Genomic DNA, 20174 nt, shown 5'->3' on the forward strand with positions numbered 1-20174 from the left:
GCATCATTGGTGTGGCCGAAAAAACAGGAGGACCAGCCTTGGACCTATTTGTGGAAGACCTAATTAAGAACCAGCTACAACCACATGGTCTGTCCAGCTTTTTTCTGTAGAAAGAGCTCATCGAGTACCCCGGGGGGGAGGCCACGGCCTGGTGTCCCCCGACCAATATTGGCACGCTTTTTCAACTTCCGAGACCGGGACGCCATACTACAGGCAGCGAGGGTGGCCACACCACTCCGTATAGAGAACAGCACCATCACGTTCTACCCAGATTATACAGCATTACTAACCAAACAAAGGCGCCGTTTCCTGGATGTCAAGAAGGAGCTTCGAAACAGAGAACTCAAATACTCAATGCTTTTCCCGGCAAAACTTCGAGTGAAAGCAGAAGGAAAAGCCTGGTTCTTCGCTACACCGGAGGAAGTCCAAGATTGGCTGGAGGGATGGTGCCCAGCGACGAGGTCCAGAAAAACGAGAACGCAGCAGCAGAACCGACTTCACGAGTCCCAAAGGTCAAGATCTCCCAGCTCCAGAGACCAAGGAGACTGATCGAGAATGAATTGGTATAGAAGACATACAACACCTCTGACCCGATTGACAGAACAACTATATTTTGACAGGGAGTGATTTGAAGGTACAACAGGCAACACAGACCACGACTACAACATTGAATGAAACGTGAGCACAGTTACGACTTATGAACCTCTGGAGCGGCCGAAAGACCGTCAAAGAGGACATGCTTCTGGGAAGGGGGAGCTCCCGAGGACTACGGACGATCTCTCACCCCCTACACAAGTACTAGTTATGGGGAACAAGCACTCTGCTCAGTTGGGGAGGAGGGCAGTTTGGGGACCGCTGGGCAGGGAGGCGGGAGGGGAACCGGGGGAGGGGTGGGGTTGCAGTGGTGTTTTACAAAGTTATAGTTGGCCTTTAGTTACAACGGTGCGAAATACCTACGCCTTAAGCTACAAGTTGGGGGATTTTACCATCCCCATGGACACATCTGTGGATAGACAACCCCCCCAGAGATATCATAAGACCGAGCTATAAACTGTCAGACTTCATCGAGGCAATGGGTCTGATAGGTATATGGAGGACCAGACTTCCGACGACGAGAGAATACACGTTTCTCTCTGGAGTGTACGGAAGTCCCTCGAGAATTGACTACATATTTGCACTGGTGACAGGGTTTGAAAGGGTGGGAGAGATCACGCACCTCCCGAGAGGCATCTCGGATCACTCGCCTATTTTACTCACATTCGTTTGACACTTCCCGGGTAGGAAGCGTATTTTTCCATTACATCCTGGCTACTCAAAAAACCCAAAGATTAGCAAAGGATTGCTCAAGGCCACGAAACAGTACTTTAGTGAAAACGAGCATACAGTGTCCTCGCCGGTGACCTTATGGGAAGCCTACAAGACGGTGATAAGGGGGTAGGCCATATCACTGATTACAAACCACAAACGTGAGAAACGAGATCAGATTGAGTCGCTGGAACAAGAAGTGTCACGGGTGGAGGCCGAAGGTGTGGGGGAAGTGGATGAATCTATATCACACAGGTTGCATTTAGCCCAACAGGCATACCGAACATACGCATGGGAAGAAGCGAAAACAATAAATGAAGATACGCGAAACACTGTATATGAGATGGGGGATAAGGCAGGAAAACTACTGGCATGGTTTGATAAAAGGAAAGGGCAGGCAAATGGGTTGCGGAGCTCAGGACACAAGTGGGTGAACTCACAACAGATGCCCAAGAGATAGTTGAGGCGATGGCGGCACATTTCCAACAAATATACACACCCCTTGCAACGGACACGATCAAGGAAAATATAGCATTCCTCAGACATTCACATGCCAAAGCTTGCACCGGAGGACGCCTTAAAACTAGAAGCACGCCTTACTAGTTTAGAGCTCCAGCAAGCGGTGGGAGCCTTACACCTTGGGAAAGCACTGGGGCCCAGCAGGCTACCAGTGGAACTTTATAAAAAAAGCATCTGCACAGCTCAATATGTTTACACATAGTCTACAAAAAGGGACATTACCGAGGGATCAACGTCTAGCCACAATAGTAGCAATCACCAAACCGGGAAAGCCCCCGGGGGAGTGTGGTTCCTATAGACCGATCTCCCTTATAAACGCGGAGGTGAACATTCTGGCCAAAACACTACCTACAAGACTCCAGGCCCACCTCCCGGCCCTAATTCACCCGGATCAGTCAGGGTTCATGCCTAACCGAAATACGGCGCTCAATCTGTGCAGGTTAAATGGTGTGATGGCACGTAAAGACACGAGCGAGGAAGACGCTGTGATAGTATCGCTAGATGCACGTATGGCTTTTGACTTGGTGGAATGGCCATTTCTGTTCGCAGTGCTGTGGCATATGGGGTTTGGCCCAAAATTTTGTGCGTTGATAGAACTCCTTTACACGAAGCCTATAGCCCAGGTAGTAGTAAATGGACGCATCTCCACAGAATTTCCACTGGGGAGGGTAACAAGGCAGGGCTGTCCTTTGTCACCGTTGCTTTTCGCAATGGTGCTGGAGCCTCTTGCGGCATGGGTCCGACAAGACCTGGTCATCCGGGGGCTGCAGTGGGCAATGGGATGGGAAGATCGTATCTCACTATACGCAGACGATATCCTTCTCTATTAGGCTTCCCCAGCACAATCCATAAATTCCCTACTGGACATCTGCGCGGCCTATGGTCGTGCCTCAGGATACACGATCAACTGGGCGAAATCCCTTCTTTACGTGCTGCATGGTCCCGTGCCGAAACTCCCAAGACACTGCACCATTCAGGTTGCGACCAAGGGATTAAAATACCTTGGTATCTACATCACTCATGCACATCAGCTCTTCATAACAGAAAACCTTACAAAACTGCTTGCGAGACTCCAGAGCGACATCAAACACTGGCGCTCCTTGCCGTTAACCCTACTTGGACGGGCGGCCCATTTTAAGATGATGGCACTTCCCCGATTTTTATATGCCCTCAAAAACACACCATTCCCAGTGGCACCCACATACTTCACAGCAATCAATGCTGAAGTGAACAAACTGCTATGGGATGGCAAAACGAGCTGAATAGCCATATAAAAGTTAATGAGGGGGTGGTACGACGGAGGCATTGCACTATCCAATATTAAACACTACTATTGGGCTGCTCAGCATATGGTCATAAATCAATGGCCAGGCGCAAAAAAGTCACCCATGCCCAAAAAGAAGAGAAAGGTAAAAGAGTGAAGGGAAATCCTAGGTGAAGGACCCACTCAACTAATGGAAGACCACTCTTTGTCCTCTAATGCCCTCACACCCCCCAAAGGGTGTCATGCTTCATCATCGGGCAGTGCTCCTCATAGGGCCGGCGCTGCAATTCCCTACGGTCCCCCAAAGGGTCACTTTGTCGGAGATCTTTTAAGGACTGCCAGATGATGCATGCGGGTGTGTGGAGAGTGGGTCCTCTGTGGAGGATAGAAACAGTGCGTGCCATTGTGTGAAAAATTAATAAAGGGTCATCATGCAGCCAATGTAAAACAGATGTACCCTTAGCAGAGTCTGACTGCTAAATAAAATGTTCCCCTGAAGGCATACTATGCCCAGGTGTCGTTGGTCATAGGTCGACATGTTTCGCGCCTCCATCGCCATAAGGGTCGTTTGCGCTTCTTCAGGACCAGAACTACAATGAAAGTGCACGTGAAACACAAAAGTGTAAAATGCCCTCTATGCAGATCAGGGCGGTAACCTGTATAACCTCACTATGGTTACAGCGTAATGATGAGAGCCGCGCACTTTCATTGTAGTTCTGGTCCTGAAGAAGCGCAAACGACCCTTATGGCGATATAGGCGCGATCTGGTTTGAGGCGCAAAGAACACTGGGTTGGGAGGGGGTCCTTACTCAGGCTACACCTATCTGGGACACACGACAGCTGGGCAATACGAAGGGTTTCCGTTAATGGGATCTAATTGGCATAACGAAGGTAGGGGACCTTTGGAAAAAAAGGGAAATCAACTCCTTTGAACAACTACAATGCACATATGGCCTAGCACAGACAGAAAGGTTTAGATATCTACAGGTGAAACATGCCTTACAAAAAGCGCTGCCACAAGACAACACTGCCAGAAGCCTCGCCACTAGAGGATAGACTCCTCACAGATCACCTACACAAGAAGGCGATATCCCTGGTGTACCGGAAAACAGGGAATAATCAGCCAGATCCCACGATAGCCCTTATGGAACGATGGGAGGCAGAGCGGAGTTCCATGGATGAAGCAGACTGGCAGGAGGCGCTAGCATCACCAAGGGAGGTGGCAATCCCCTCAAGGCTTCGACTAGTGCAATTGAAGTTCTTACATAGAACTTACTACACACGTATATTATTACATAAAGTGGGAAACACTGACACACCACTTTGCCTGAGACAATGTGGGCTCCCGGGAACTTTCATACACACTGTCACACTGGGGGTGACGGGGGGGTGGATGGATGGACGGTGGGCCTCCTGTTCTTCTTAGATGGCCTCGCAACACACCCAAAAGGTAAAGGTGCTATCGTGGAATGTGAATGGTCTTGGGGACAAAATTAAATGGACTATGGTGTTACAATATCTCGCAGGCACTCCCCGGACATAGCGCTCCTGCAGGAGACGCACCTGAAGGGAAACAACTACCTAGTGCTCAACCGGTTTGGGTACACGCTTGTGGCACATGCTGGGTTCACGATTGGCTCTAGGGGGACAGCGATACTGCTCAAGAACTCGGTGCCACTTGTGGTATCCTGCACATGGTGTGATCATTTGGGCCGATATGCTGCGTTATCGGGAACACGGGAGGGACACATTCTTAACATATGTTCTGTGTACATCCCTCCGAGATGTGAGCTCCCACAGGGCTGGTGGGGTGCGGGCACTGAAGGACTGCTATGGGGTTGGTGAACCTGTGGAGGTTACATAATCCAGTGGCTAGACAATATACTCACATCTCAGCAGCTCACGGTAGTGGGTCCCGATTGGATTACATTTTCACACACACCACTGGCGCGATCTATTTATTTTGTATCAAACTAAATTTGCTATTTGAATTGCCTACGTCTGGAAATGCGATAATAACTAGCGTCCATGCTCCATGGTTCCCCAACGCCATTGATCGATCCTACCCAACGCCATCAGGCATTCTACGTTTGATGCCATTCTGCATAAACCGACATGGAGTGACCTCTCAATAAGAGATAGAATAATTGTGAAGAGGTCGCAGGTTTTCCTGATATCATCACTATTAGGATCTGCGCTACATGAATTGCAATATAGTGGCCTAAAAAGAAGATTAAGAAAAGTTATTGTATATCCAAGACAGAGATAATTCATCTCTCTAATTACTTGAGGTCAGTGTCATCATGACACCCACAAGTAACCACTGACGGAGTCCCGATGAAGGCCTAGCCGAAACACGTTGTTTTCGTTTTCCAACAAGCCGCCAGTCTCTGTACATTTAGTTATTTGTGATACATGGGTTTTCAATATACACCTCCTTTGACCAAAGCAGTAAATTGAAAAAAAAAAAAATCATGTGCATGCAAATGAATTGAAAGTCGAAATGTATCTACTGTCTAAGGAAGAGAATACATTGTAAATTGATACTTGTATAGCGCACTACTCACCCGCAAGGGTCTCAAGGCGCTTGTACGAATACCGCTGTGGAACCCATCCTGGCTTTCCCTGTGAGGCGTCCACTCCTGGGCACCCCCGAGGTGGAGGCCAGGCATCCTTAGCGTTATGGGGGCCGTTGTGGAGATTAAGCAAGCTATTGCCCAGAGTTTGCAGAGTGGGACTCCATGATTGGAATGGCACCGAGGCGAGAATTATCAGGTCTGTGGAATTTTGAGCCCAAGACCCGCCGAGGCGGGGAATTGAACCCTGGTCCCGGGCTAGACCTCTGCATCAGAGTCTGCCGCTCTAATCATTAAGCCACACTACATGTGGTTCATAGAATATTATTGAGAAAGTAAATTAATGTATCATTTTGTATATACATTATCTATAAAAAGCATTTTCTATGCAAAAAAAGATATAAGAATATCGATGAGAAAAAAATTAACTATTTATATATATTGTGTAGTAGCATTTGTATTTTGATTACATGCATTTTGTGTTAGTCTAGAGTTCACATGCCAGTCTAAGGTATAACACACTGTGCCCGGTGTTCTTGTTTTCCAAAGAAGTAATTTCCCCGTTAGGGCGTTGTATCCTAATTATGGGGGCCCAGTCCTTTTTCCATAAAAAGGAAGGAGACTCCATACCGGAGTATACACCACTCGAAGATACTCCTCCTTGACCCAATGATAGATAAGGCAATATCCCTCACCTACAAAAAACTAATCAACAATACCCCTGACTGTCTGGGACCCTTGCGGGCGGCATGGGAATCGGATGTGGGTCTCCTCGAGGAAGATGACTGCAAACAGGCCCTACAGAGCCCCAGGGAAATAGCGGTACGAGCAAGATTTAGATTGGTCCAACTACGTATCTTTCATAGGTCTTATGCCTCAAGGACTGTACAGTACCGTATGGGCCTCTGTACATCGGTGCAGTGTATTAGGGGCTGTGGTGAGACAGGAACTATCTTTCCCACATTGTGGGCATGCCCCAAGATTCAGGTTTTTTGGGCGGGTGTGGCCAGAGTGATAACATCAGTGGTGCGGGAACAGGTCCCGCTAGAAGGGAGATGGCATATCCTGGGAGTGACAGGCGAAATCGTATGGCCCAAATGGGCCACGACATGGCTCGCCCTGGCGGGAGTGGTGGCAAAACGCAATATCGCTCAAGCATGGGGCTCCAGTGTAGTCGCAACTGTGAAATCCTGGGGAAATGATTTGGACTGGTGAGAAAGGGCCGAGCAGGCTATATATCAGGGTTGGGGATGCCCCAGCAAATGGGAGAAGATATGGGGGACCTGGGTTGGTTACAGAACCGGACAGTCCCCAGTCTATTGATGGGTTGTAGGTTTGTTACAGATTAATGTTGATGGTTTGTGAACTATGTTCGACGGGTGGGCGTGAGTGGGCCAGTGGGAGGGTTGAAGTGCGGTAATATTTTGTATCTATCTACGCCAAACTCACTATGTATATTGCAACATTTTCTGAAGCATTTGTTTTTCTTTGGTTAATAAAAAGAATTTTAAAAAAACAAAAAACATCATGGGCAGACTCCAAAGAAGTGCCAATCAAATACCGTGTACTACAATACAAGAGAGGCAAAGAGAAACACCTAGGAGAGGAACTTACAATTGGAATATTATGACCCCTAACACCGCTTATTGGATGATCATCCTTATGAGGGACTTCCCAGGCCCTTGTATGGGTTTCTATGTCAATGTCTGGTAGAGTATAATCTTACCCCAAGTTTAACCTTTCACATAGAATTGATTTCTCACCATCGAAGAGGCATCATCCGATGTAACTTCAGGACCACCCTCCCAGCTTGTTCGCTTACACATATCCCCCTGTGCCGATGAAACAGCTAGTAGGACAACTTACCCATAGTCAGGCTTTGGAGCATCCAAGGGAATGTGTTGCTGACTCTGTAAATTGGCTGGAAAGTCTGCGCACGGTTTTGTGCATGAGAGGACGTCAGATGTGACAGGTACCACAACCGACATACAATCTGGCTTTAACCTGTTCGGGGAGGGCTGTTGCTGGCTCTGATGGACATTACAAGAGACAATACCCAGATTTGTATATGAAGGGGAGACATATTGCCCACTTTGGCCATCTTCAACAGCTTCATTCTTCTGTGCCCACTCCCCTTCCCGGGAGTGATTCAGGTCCCCTGCAAGGATACAAGTATCTCCCAGTGACTCCACAGCAGAGAGGGGAGAGGGCGTTGTTGAGTGACAATTTAAGAACTGTCCGTCTTGAGTCACTGCGACCACTTCAGGTGCAATCAGGGGCACTTTGTGAAAAAGAACGGTAATAACTGGGTGGGATTTGTAGCAGAGTTGCTGCAGTTGCCTAGTGCCACTATATGATCTCTTTAATTTATGTGACCAACTTGGCGATGACGAGAGTACACGCCCCGAGCGTAGTTTTTGGAAGTCATATTGCTCGCAAGAAGTGCACTCTTTGCAGGGCTTACTGCAACCCAGCTCCCTCTTAGTTTCGGAAGTCCCAAGAGGTTTTTCAGACGATTAAGGAGCCACTCCTCACAACTCCCAGTTCCTCACAGCTCCCAGCTTACAGTTCACTCGACTCCAGACGGCTCATTAGGTATTAAGTCCTTGAGAGTATACAAAAAAGAGCAAAGACCAGTGAGTGGGGCTCTACAGGCGGACACAGGCCACACCCAACACTACCTGGGCCGCCTAAGCCCGGGTAGTACCCGGTAGCACTCTTCGCTGCCACCGTCTAACGGTGGTGCACTCTTCACTGCACTCACCCAGACGAGGGGTATGCACGCTGCTCCGGGCGCTACACCGGGCTTCGGATTCAGCGTCCTTGGGATCCTCAGGCCAAGCAGGTAGACACAGATACCCGCTTCGGCTCAGCTCCACTCTGATCACACTGATGCTCGACACTCTGCAGCCGTCCTCAGTGGCCCAATACCGCCACCGCTGATGGAAGTTGGAAAAAGCAGAGTGAAACACCGCAATCGGCTGATGAGGCAGGTATTGTGGAGCCTAAACGGAGTTGAATGGAATTGAACACTCGGTCCAGAGTGAACTTGAAGACCAAACTTAAGGGCTGGACTGGGCTGGGCTCACGGCTCAAGGACTGCGGCTCGCTCGTAGGGGAAGAAGAAAAAAGTAGAGGCCCCAAGCGGGAGCACTCGGGGACCCACACAAGCCACACCTAGCCTAGCCTAGCTTCCGCAGGGGCTCCCCGGCTCACACTCCACAGAAGGTTAGCCCCCCCCTGAGCTCAGGCCCCTATGCCTTATGCCCAGTCATCGCAACCACCAACACAATGTTTCCAGAGCCTACAGCAGGCCAGCAGCAGCAACCGGGCAACTGGCACGTTCGATTAACGAGCTCCATACACCCTCCTTCACTTGCCTCATGGCCTCCCACGAGGGTGCGGCCGTAGGCCGGAACCGGCGGTCACCCAAGATACAGCCCGCCACACCACACCTCACCTCATGCCCACTGATATACCCGCCGCCTGGAGGTCTTGTGTATCAAAAGTGGCAACAGGTGGCCTGACTGCTTTTCCCCCAGAGCTCTTTCGGAGCCTTCAGTGAGCGGTCTTAGGACTCTGATACGCAGCGACAGGCGTATAGCGTCTGACCTCAACACACAACTCTCTGAGCTAGTTGTCATTAGCACTGCTGGCAATTAGTTGCCCTTGTCATAGATTGGGTTTACCATAAGGTGTGCACGTTTTAAGTGCCCTGTGTCATTCAAGCAAGTTGTGTTTGAGTTGTGTAGCAGCTGCTATTTGGCTGGTGTAGTAGAATCACACTGGAATTGTTTTGCACCTTTTATGTTTTTATAGTAGTGAATTCTGTGCAAGTGTTCTATCTGCTTGTTTCAATTATACTATGTCCACCATTGCCTAAAGGACAGCAAGTGTTTCTAACACAAGGAAACAATTCCCACTGCACATTTGAAACACTGCAGCATCTGGTCAGTCGTACACAGAGAAAGCACATGACAGTTTTCCTTTGGCAATGGAATGGCCTTGACAGTAGATGTGTTACCCTTGGCCAACCAAACACATGCAATGAGATATTTAGTTAGAATGGAGATAAAGCATCAATAGACCTACCTAAACTTTCAAATGGACATAATCTGCGTGTTTTAAACATTACACGAAAAGTAAAATAGAGCGTATACAAACCAGATGACATCCCATATGTATTCCCCAGAAATGTTGCCGTTAATGCAGAAGCTTTTAATTGGCTATGGTAGCCCGCACAAATGTGGAATTAAAAAATGCCTGAAATGTTAGTAAATTGTTTTGCCACAAACATGTTTGCCTCTCTGAAAATGGAGCTTTCTTGTTGACAGAAAACCACTTATAGGCACAGAAAGCTTATCAAGGTACCAATACGGTCACGTAAATCGCAATAATTAATCACCGACTAGTCCTTTATAAGACTGAATGATCTCCGATTTCTAAATGACAATGAAACCAGGACTTTATATTGTGGTCTTTGCCGATTAATACCATTTCTCTGAGAGAGAGAGTGAGAGTGTGAGAGAGACAGAGAGAGACGGAGTTAATATGAGTAGCTTCATCTTATTTTTCACTAAACATTTAATGATATATTTCGTGAACTGTCCTACCTGCAGAAGCGTAGGAGGCCACGATGTGTGCTTCAAATGCCTCACTTGAGAAATATGACGACCCAGACTTCGATGTACACTGCAGCATTCGTCACATATTAAAACTCCTCGGTTAACTGAAGCCCATCGAGGGGCTGACACAAAATAAAACATAAACAAAGAAATGAAGCAGACAGTTCGAGCCTCAGATATATTAAAACGTTTGCTATTCAAACACTTTATTAGAAAAAGGCATCAGACACTAGAAAAACAGTTTGTTACTACTTTGCAATTCAAGAGCAATACACAAGATGTGATGCCAATAAAAAATTTAAAAAAATCTTTTGCAGTAAACCATATTTAAAAATCCTGTCAAAATATAGCAAATTACTTACCTTATGCTAACCTCTGCCTGGTGTATACTCTTATCCAACCGCAGCTTATTTATTTATTTATGGCATTAACCCCTTCAGCGCGGCGCGTATTAACGCGCCGTGCTGAAGGTTCGTTGCGCGGGCGGGGCCGTGACGGAGCGGTTCCGTCATACGCACAGCGCGACCGATGCGCATGACGGAACCGCTCCGTCATGCGCATCGAAAGCGCTCTATCACCTAACAGGCATCCTGGCGCTGAACCAACAGTGTAAACAATCAGACTGGTGTTCCGGGAGACGCAAGTGACCAATTACGAACTAGGAAAGAGCCACGTTTTTAATCTCTTACTGAAAGGGAGGAGGTCCTCCATTTGTCTCAGCTCCAGAGGGAGCCTGTTCCACAGTCGTGTGGCTGTGGTGCCAAAAGCCCTACCACCTAATTTTATTTTTTTGTACCTAGGAACCTTTACCAACCTTGCTGTAGAGGAGCGAAGGCTCCGCACTGGAATATACCACGCAAATTTCCTTCTCAGCAGAGTCAGCCCAAGTCCATGCAGGGTTTTAAAAACTATACACAAAGATTTGAACTGGACTCTCTGGAATATCGGGAACCAGTGCAGCTCAGCCAAAGCCAAAGAGGTAGAAGATCGCTTGATTTCCCCAGAGCAAGTTTCGCAGCTATTGTCTGAATCCTCTGAAGCCTATCCAGTAAATATCTCGGGGACTCAAGCAATAAGGTGTTGCAGTAATCCAATCTGCTTACAATGGTGCATTGCACAGTCCGTGCTCGTGCATGCATTGGCAGAAGCGGGAGAATTTTACGCAGGGTTCTAATAATGACAAAACAACTCCCCACCGTTTTTTTTTACCTACGATTCGAGAGTCAGCTTACTGTTGAACATGACACCCAGGTTACGGACCTTCTCAACCGGCAACACTGGACTGGCCGATGCTAATTGCCAGAATTTCGGGGGGAGCCCCGTGGGGTTCTTCCCCACTTAACAGTATAGAATCTGTTTTCTCTGAGTTAAACTGAAGCAAATTCTCCTTCAGCCATTGAGCAGTATCTCGAAGGCACTCATGAAACATTTCCAGCGTTGTGGACTGTTCTCCCTCTAAGGAGAGAATCAGTTGGGTATCGTCCCCATAATTTACAAGAGGTTTCATATAAACATTGAAGAGAATAGGGCTGAGCGCGGAGCCCTGCGGAACGCCATGCAAAATGTCAGTAAAATCTGACTGATAAGGGGGGAGCGACATTGCCTGTTTCCTATTCGCCTGTAGTACATCCCTAAGTACCCGGCTGTATCCAGGAAATTTTTCAGCACTGCCACTGTGCATCAGTAATATGGCATCGTACGGCTCTGCGTCTGCTCCACTGGGCCCTGGAACTGGTCACTAGTTGCATACAGGAGCCACAAGTACGGCTCCTCTAAATGGGCCTAAGAACTATATGACCCTTGTTTTCTGGCCCATTTGTTTTTATTATACCGAGAGTAAATATTAATCTATTATTCATTCACTCTTGGTATAATAAAAATGAAAACCTCCTTTGTGTCGGGCAACATCACCAGGGCTAGAGAATTTCTATCCACAGCCTCGGGGCCCTGGCACGCCTCTTTGCCTCCCCATTAGTGACGAGCTAAGCATCACATCTAAATGTGCCCATGGGTGCTGCAGGTTTATGGCCTATAGTGCCAGTGACTACAAGCCATGGCCTATAGTGCCTGTGGCTACACATAATCATTCCGTCACCCTACCCTTTCCCAACTCATCACTGAGTTGGGAAAGGATGGGGTGAAGAAACAGAGGCTAAAACCTGAAAGCTTTGACTGCGCAGGTTTGAGGTTTCAGTTTCATGCCTCAGCGCTGGAAGCTGAAAGAAGCTAAAGTCAAAACAGGACCTGCAGCAAGATTAGTGGGGAAAAAAAAGCTTTCAAGCCTTTAAATGTTGGAGAGAGGGTGAGAGGGAGAGAGGGGGGGTAAGGGGAGAATTAGTGAAGGGAGTTAGTTAGTGATACTGCGCGAGTATGAGAATGACAGGGAGTGTTACTGTGTTGGAAAATGACAGTGAGTGTAACTGAAGAAGAATGACAGTGAGTAACTGTGAGGGAGAAAGACAGTGAGTGTAACTGTGAGGGCCCTCCTTTCTGCCATTGTCAGGAACCATGGACTCAATATAGTCTCCAACTCCAACGACACCCAGCTGATCTTCTCCCTCACCAACGAACCCACAGCCGCCAGAATCAGCTTCCACAGCGGGATGAAGGCCATTGCCATCTGGTTGAAGGATAGTGGCCTCAAACTCAACTCGGAGAAGACCAAAGAACTCATCTTGAGACCCTTCGCCTCAGCTTGGAACGACTCCTGGTGGCCCGCCGCATTGGGGAACCCCCACGGACCATGCATGTAACCTCACCATCATATTGGACTCCTCGCTCATAATGAACTGCTGGATCAACGCTGTATTCTCATCATGCTTCAACATGCGCTGCCTGCTTCGAAGGACATTCAGATGGATTCCCCACCGAATCCAGAAAGACAGTCACCCACACACTCATCACCAGCAGACTCGACTATGGCAATGCACTCTACACCGGCGTCACCCAGAAACTTCTCAGGAAACTACAGAATGTTCAAAACACCGCAGCCAGACTGGTCCTCAACATCCCCCGCCACAGCCACATCACCGAACACCTTTGAGAACTACACTGGCCACGAGTCAGCAAACAAATCACTTTCAAGCTCCTCACACATGCCTACAAAGCCCTCCATGACGCAGGACCAGCATATCTGTACCACAGCCTCTCATTCCAAATACTCACCAGACACCTTCGCTCTTCCCAACTGGCCCTAGCCACTGTCCCACAGATCCATAAGACCAGAGTCAGAGGAAGATCCTTCTCCTACCTCGCCTGGACCACCTGCCTCTCCACCTCAGGCAATCCGCTTCGCTAACCCAATTCAGAAAGGATCCCAAGACCTGGCTCTTCGACTGAACAACTGCACCCAGACGGATCAGCATCCCCACCCTTCCCCCTCAACACCTGGAGACCCTTATGGGTGAGTAGCCCCGCTACATAAACCCCTGATTGATTGCGAGGGAGAAGGAATGCGAGCATTACTGTGAGGGAGAAGGAAAGTGAGTGTTACTAAGTGGGAGAATAGGAGCGACAGTGAGGGAGAAGGACAGCAAGCATAACTGTGAGCGAGAATGACAGTTTGCGTTACTGTGAGGAAGAATAACCATGTGCATTACTGTGAGGAAGAATGACCGTGTGCGTTACTGTGAGGAAAAATGACTGTTTCTGCATGCAAGACTGCATGAGTCAGAGTGAGTCGGAGTGTGACTGAGTAAGAATGAATGAGAATAATTGAGACTAGGTGAGTGAGTTTGAACGAATTAGAGTAAGATTGACTGAGAATGAGTACAACTGAGTGAGTAAGAGAATGAGTGTGGGTGAGTGAGTCAGAAAATAAGTGAGTTAGACTGGTGGGACTGAGTGAATACGAGTGAGACTGTGAGAATGGGTGATAGGTGAGTAAGAGTGAGATTGAGTGAGAATAAAAAAAGATTGAGTGTGCCCGAGTTAGACTAACTGATAATGAATGAGACTGAGGGCCTCATGTAGGTAGCATACCAGTTACCACTTCTAAAATACCGAACGATACCGAAACGGTATTTTAGAAGTGGTAACTCGTATGTAGGTAATGAGTCGGTATTTTTTACCGATTCGTTACAATTCGGTAATTACCGAATCGGTATTTACCGAATCGGTATTTACCGATTCGGTAATGAGGCATACCTTCCCATTGAGGGGAAGGTATGCCTCATTACCGAATCGGTAAATACCGATTCGGTAATGGTGGAGAAAATGCAAGGGTGGCAGGGTGTCACATTGACACCCTGTTGCACCCCTGATTCGGCCATGTGTGCACATGTGGCACACATACATGCCCTAAGGGCATGTATGTATGCCACATTGCACACTGCTACGCGCTTCCAAATGCATACACACATACATTAATTATTTACCACCAACTAAAAGTTGGTGGTAAATACCGACTCATAAACACACACACACACTCCCCCTACATATCATTTCTGAAATCGGAATTTACCGATTCGGTAATTTTACCGATTCGGTAGTTTTACCGATTCGGTAAATTCCGATTTCAGAAATTGACCCCCTACATACCAATAGCCAATATACCGGTCGGTAACGGTATAATTACCGAAAATCGGCCGTTACCGACCGGTATATGGCTACCTACATGAGGCCCTAAGTGAGGAGTGAGAATGAGACAGAGTGAGTGATTGAGTCAGAGTGCGACCGGGTGAGCCCCAACTGCCCTCAAACCTCCTCAGATGTCAGAATCGCACACTAGAACGAAAGCAAAAAGATTATGCCCAACCGCTTTTAAAGGTCACCAGCCGCCATTCAAGAGTGAGGACCTCAGTTGCTTTGTGGCATTTGTCTTAAAACGAATTGTTTGTGCCAGTGTGCTGATCTCTAATTTGGCATTATCTTAGATGAAAAAAGCGCCCATTCCAGAGAACAGGGAGGAAAGATGACGATGAGGAATCTATGGTTAGACAGAGTATCCACCAGAAAGCAGAAAGAGTGTTCCCAAGGGTAAGTAACTTGTTCTTCTGATGGATACTTCTAACCGCAGATTTCTTACCTTTAGAATAGATGCCAGAGTAAAACCTCTCACGGTAGTGAGTCTATTGAATGACAAAATCCAAGAAGTCCTGCAGGACCAAACAATCAAAACGCCTTTCCCGTTGGACATGGCGTTTCAGGCAGTAGTGCTTCCTGAACATGTGCACCGATACCCATGTTGCAGACTGACATATATCCAGGACAGACACTTAGCGTGTTAACCCAGTGGTATCAGCCTTGTCCCTGATGGAATAGGCCCTCAATGCTTCTGGAGGCTGCTTCTTTCCCATTACGTTTCCAGATCTTAATGGAAAGGACAAGCCATATGGACAAAGTCCTTTTCTGTAGTCTTTGGCTTTCTTTGCCCCTGAAAATCACACAAAGTCCATCCAATAGTCTTTGGTACAATAAATGTAAATGAGGGGCACAAACAATGGAGTCTATCCTTCTCTTTCGAGTGATGAAGTAGGGAAATGAATATTGGAAGAGTGATGGAAAGTCTGACTTGAAAGGCAGTCACAAACTTTGGAAGGATGTCTGCTCTAGTTCAGTGCTAGTGGTGTAGGGAGGCTGAACTGCTAGAACTTGAATCTCAATCAAACCACAAGCTGGAGTTATCATGATGAGAAACAGTCTTCAAGGACCAACAGGCATAGGGAACAGCTGTGCAACAGTTCAGAAGTTCACATAAGGAAGGTAAGGACCAAGTTGAGTTACCAATGTGGCATAAAAAAAGGTTTAGGAGGCAATATATGAGCTAAATCTTTGAGAAAACGCATCACAACAGGCGATTTAAAGAGGGACTGTTGATCTAGTAAACACAAAAAGGCCAAAACGGCCGACAAATGATCATTAACAGTGGCCACTGCTAGTCTTTGCTGGGCCAAAGACAGTAATAACACTAATAACAATTTAGCTTGTAATAGGTCGGCATTAAGAGAGCCTCATCAAGCCACATATCCCAATGTGCAGCGTAAACTGATTTGGGAAAAGGATGCCTACCCACTAGGATCACAACTACTACTTTGGGAGGCAGATCAAACACAGACAACTGAATCTGCTCAATCTCCACACACGGAAGTGCAGATTGGTCAGACTCTGGTACAAGACTCTGCTCTGCTGCTGCATCAGAGCATCCTCCTGAAGTGGCAGCCTGATTGGAGGACAGATGCTCATGCCCAGAAGTTCCGGGTACCACACACTACTTGCACAATCTGGAGCCACTAAGATGACTTAGGCTCAGTCATTCCAGATGTTCTTCATAACTCAGGGGCATGAGAGAGATAACAGGAAGGTATAGAGCAATCCTGTGCTCCCCTCAATGCGGAATGCATTTCCGAGGGAGAGCGATCTGGGAACTACATTATGCCAAAGTGCTGACATTGCGCGTTCTCATCAGTGGCGAACCAATCGTGCCAGGATTTGCCCCATTGCTGGAAGATGCCCTGTTCTACCTCCAAGTGTAACTGCCATTTGTGATCTGCTAGTCGTTGGCAGCTAAGTTTGTCCACTTTCGCATTTAAAGATCCCCTCTGGTGGTTCACAAGCAGGGAAATGCCCTTGAGATTCAGCCAGTTCCAAAGGCAAAGAGCCTCCTGGCACATGAGCTGGGACTTCACACCACTCTGCTTACAGTAACATATGGTGGTGGTGGTGGTGTCTGCGAGAACCTGAACTAGAGTTCCCTTTATTGATGGCAGGATGGCCTTCAAAGCCAAACAAATGGACCACAACTCTAATAGTTTAATATGCAGTTGGTCTCTACCAAAGACCAGAGTCGTCTGACCTCTACCTCTCCCAGATGACCTTCTCAGCCCAGTGGTGATGCATCTGTCACCATCGCTCGCTCTGTATAGGGTTGAGCGACGGGTCTGCTACTGGTCCAATTGCAGATGAGCAGGCCCCACTGGAGATCTTTTACAGTCCCCTACAAAACCTGGATGGAGTCACATAGGTTTGTTTTGTACTAGGGCCACAAAGACTTCAGATCCCACTGCAGAGCCCGCCTAAGCCCTGGTATAGTCGACAAGCAGGATGCAGGAAGACAGCAGGCCAAGAAGTCTTGGAGTCATCCTAACTGAGATGCAGGATTTAGCCTAAAACTTTGGGATCAGAGCCAAATGTCCTGGACTAGTTGGTATGGAGCAAATGCCTGAAACTGCACCGTATCCAGGATGAAGCTGATTAAAGAGAGCCTCTGCAAAGGAGTTGTGTGTGACTTCGGCACATTGATGAACCCCAGCAATTTGAGGAGGTTCATCATTTGCTGAATGTGGTCTACAACTGACTGAGGAGAGCAGCGGGAAGACTGGTACCCCTGACCTCCAAAAGTATACTGCAACCACCACCATCACCTTTGTGAGCACATATTGGGCACTAATAAGTCTGAAAGGGAACTCTGTAAACTGAAAATGCTCCCCCCCCCTGAACTAGAGGTACCACCTGCAGGACTAGGACAAGAAATAGGCATAATGCAGCTCCAATGTCCCCATATAATCCCCTAGATCCGAAGATAAAAAGGAGCCAGCATGAATAGGTCCTTCTGGAGGAAGAAGTTCAGGGGTTGAACACATAAAATATAGCAAAGGGAGGAGGAGGAGCTTAGCACGCATCCAAGATGGTCGCGTGAGCACAGGGCTCCCCGGACCCTCGCCACTCCTCGTAATTTATCCTGATTTCTTGGACGGGCTTTCGAAGGTGAACCTAGACTGAGTCCATAACTCTTTCCAGAATTTGAATCGGACTTGGGCGACCGAAATGACAGCACTTTGAACTTTTGAGGCCCACCTTGGGGCTGTGCCGGGGACTTGGTGATCTGTGGAGCCGGGACGTAGTTGAACAACAACGGCATTGGGACCTCACCGGTGGCCGTATCCCCACTTTCGGTGTCGCTTTCGGTTTCTGGCATGGTCTGATTGAGGCTTTGTTTCGCTCGGCCGGGGACCAGTCCAGTCTCCTTCTGGTGTCATCGCTGCCTCCTCATTACAGCGTACTGGGTCACGTCGCGACTCTCTCCGGACCCCACGAGCCAGCTTCTTGGCCGGTCGGTGCCCGACCTGCGGGCGGCCGTTTTCGCTCGATCTAGTGGGGCCCTCCGGGGTGCATCTTCCACCATGGCGGGCAGGGGTGAACCCGAGAAGCGGAAGACCAAGACGTCTCACCGTGGGGGACAGTTCCAGACAAATGTTATGGACCGCTATACTCAAGCCAAAGGATCCCCCGAGCTCTCCAGCAGTACCCCGGAGGACGCCAGAGAAGACCCATCTGCCCCTGGTGACTTGTCCCTGCAGGACATTATGGGCGCCATCACCGGCATGAAGGAGACCATCGGCCAGCAGTATGAGGCCCTGGCTCGTAAATTTGACACGGTTGCCATCGATGTCACTCTAATCAGGGCTGACCTGTCTAAAACTAACGAGAAGGTGAAGTCACTGGACTTGAAGACCTCCAGCCTCACGGCCGATGTGTCGGAACTTCGAACAGCCCTTGGCGCTCTGAAATCGGCCAACGACGTGATGTCCCATCGGCTGGAGGATTTTGAGAATAGGGCAAGAAGCAACAACATCCGCGTCATAGGTGTTCCGGAGAATCCCGAGACTCGTTCTGTTGACCTCCTGGTCGAAGATTTAATCCTTACCCATCTTGCCCCTTCTGGACTCAGCAAGTTTTTCGCTGTGGAGCGTGCACATCGTGTCCCGGGCGGTAAGCCCAAGCCTGGCGCTCCCCCGAGGCCTATCATCGCTAAACTTTTTCATTTCAGGGACCGTGATGCGATTTTGCAGGCTTCGAGGGTGCACGGCCCGGTGAAATTTGAAAACTCCTCTGTCAATTTTTTCACGGACTTCACTCAACTTGTTCAGAGACAGAGGTTGGGCTTTCAGGGGGTTAAGCGACGTCTCCGGGACCTGGGCTTGAAGTATGCTATGCTTTTCCCTACCAGGCTTCGAGTGGAACATGAGGAACGGACCTTCTTTTTCGAACGACCGGACAATGTGAGTGACTGGTTGGATTCCCTGCCTGGTCGGGGCGATCGAACGGGGCACCCTGGCGGTGCCGAGGGTGGTGAGCCTCCAAAGAAGTGACCTTTCGGTCCCGAACCTAGATAATCGGACATTGCTCGGTTGGGTTTTACCTCGTGTATATTTTGTCTTATAGTAGTTCGCATCTGGGTGGCGGGTGGAGACGGGCCTCTCTCCTCCTCCGGGGTCTTTTTGTAGAATGGGATTGTTAGGGCGACAGGCACACTGCATTTTGGGGTGGTTTTATAGTCTGCAGGGTTGCAGGGAGGGGGGGAGTTGTAACGGGTTTTGGTTGGGGTGTTTGTGTTCGTCTTTTATTTTCTCATGGCGGCATATTGGCTCTTTCTTTGCTTCAGGTGCCCTGCTCTCTGTGGGGAGACTCCTGCTACTTTTGTGGGGATGGGGGGGTAGTGGGTTGAGGTTGATATCTTGGAACGTCAATGGATTGGGGGATCGTATCAAACGGGGTGTTGTACTGCAATATTTGCGTCGTTTGACTCCTGATGTTGTACTCCTGCAGGAGATGCATTTGGTCGGCAATGTGTGTCATGCTATGAATAGGTGGGGATACCGATTGGTCGCACACTCCGGGTTCACCACTGGTTCCAGAGGGGTTGATATTCTTGTCCGGTCTTCCCTCCCACTAGAGATTGATAATGTCATCCTTGACGACAGAGGGCGTTATGCCGCCCTGACTGGTAGGTGGGAGGGTAAGACCCTTTCCTTAGTCACGATATATGTTCCCCCAGGCCTCCAGACCTCCACTTTCTCAGATGTTGGTCGGATGTTGCTGGAACTCCCCGATAGTCTTCTCCTCATGGGTGGGGACTTTAACTCTGTGCTGTCCGGCGATCTGGAT

The 20174-nt window shown here is 48.5% G+C and overlaps 1 protein-coding gene across 7 annotated transcripts in view; it reads right to left on the reverse strand.

Annotated features, from left to right (window-relative positions):
• The window catches only part of GIT2 (GIT ArfGAP 2), a 668976-nt gene that overhangs the window by 625110 nt on the left and 23692 nt on the right, over positions 1–20174 (reverse strand). For all 7 annotated transcript variants that reach the window (XM_085633297.1, XM_085633301.1, XM_085633299.1 and 4 more), the window contains exon 2: positions 10278–10411. In XM_085633297.1, the coding sequence (XP_085489423.1) occupies positions 10278–10411 (134 nt within the window). The remainder of the gene's footprint in view (positions 1–10277; positions 10412–20174) is intronic.

Source organism: Triturus cristatus, chromosome 11 (assembly GCF_964204655.1).
Source record: "Triturus cristatus chromosome 11, aTriCri1.1, whole genome shotgun sequence".
Taxonomy (NCBI): domain Eukaryota; kingdom Metazoa; phylum Chordata; class Amphibia; order Caudata; family Salamandridae; genus Triturus; species Triturus cristatus.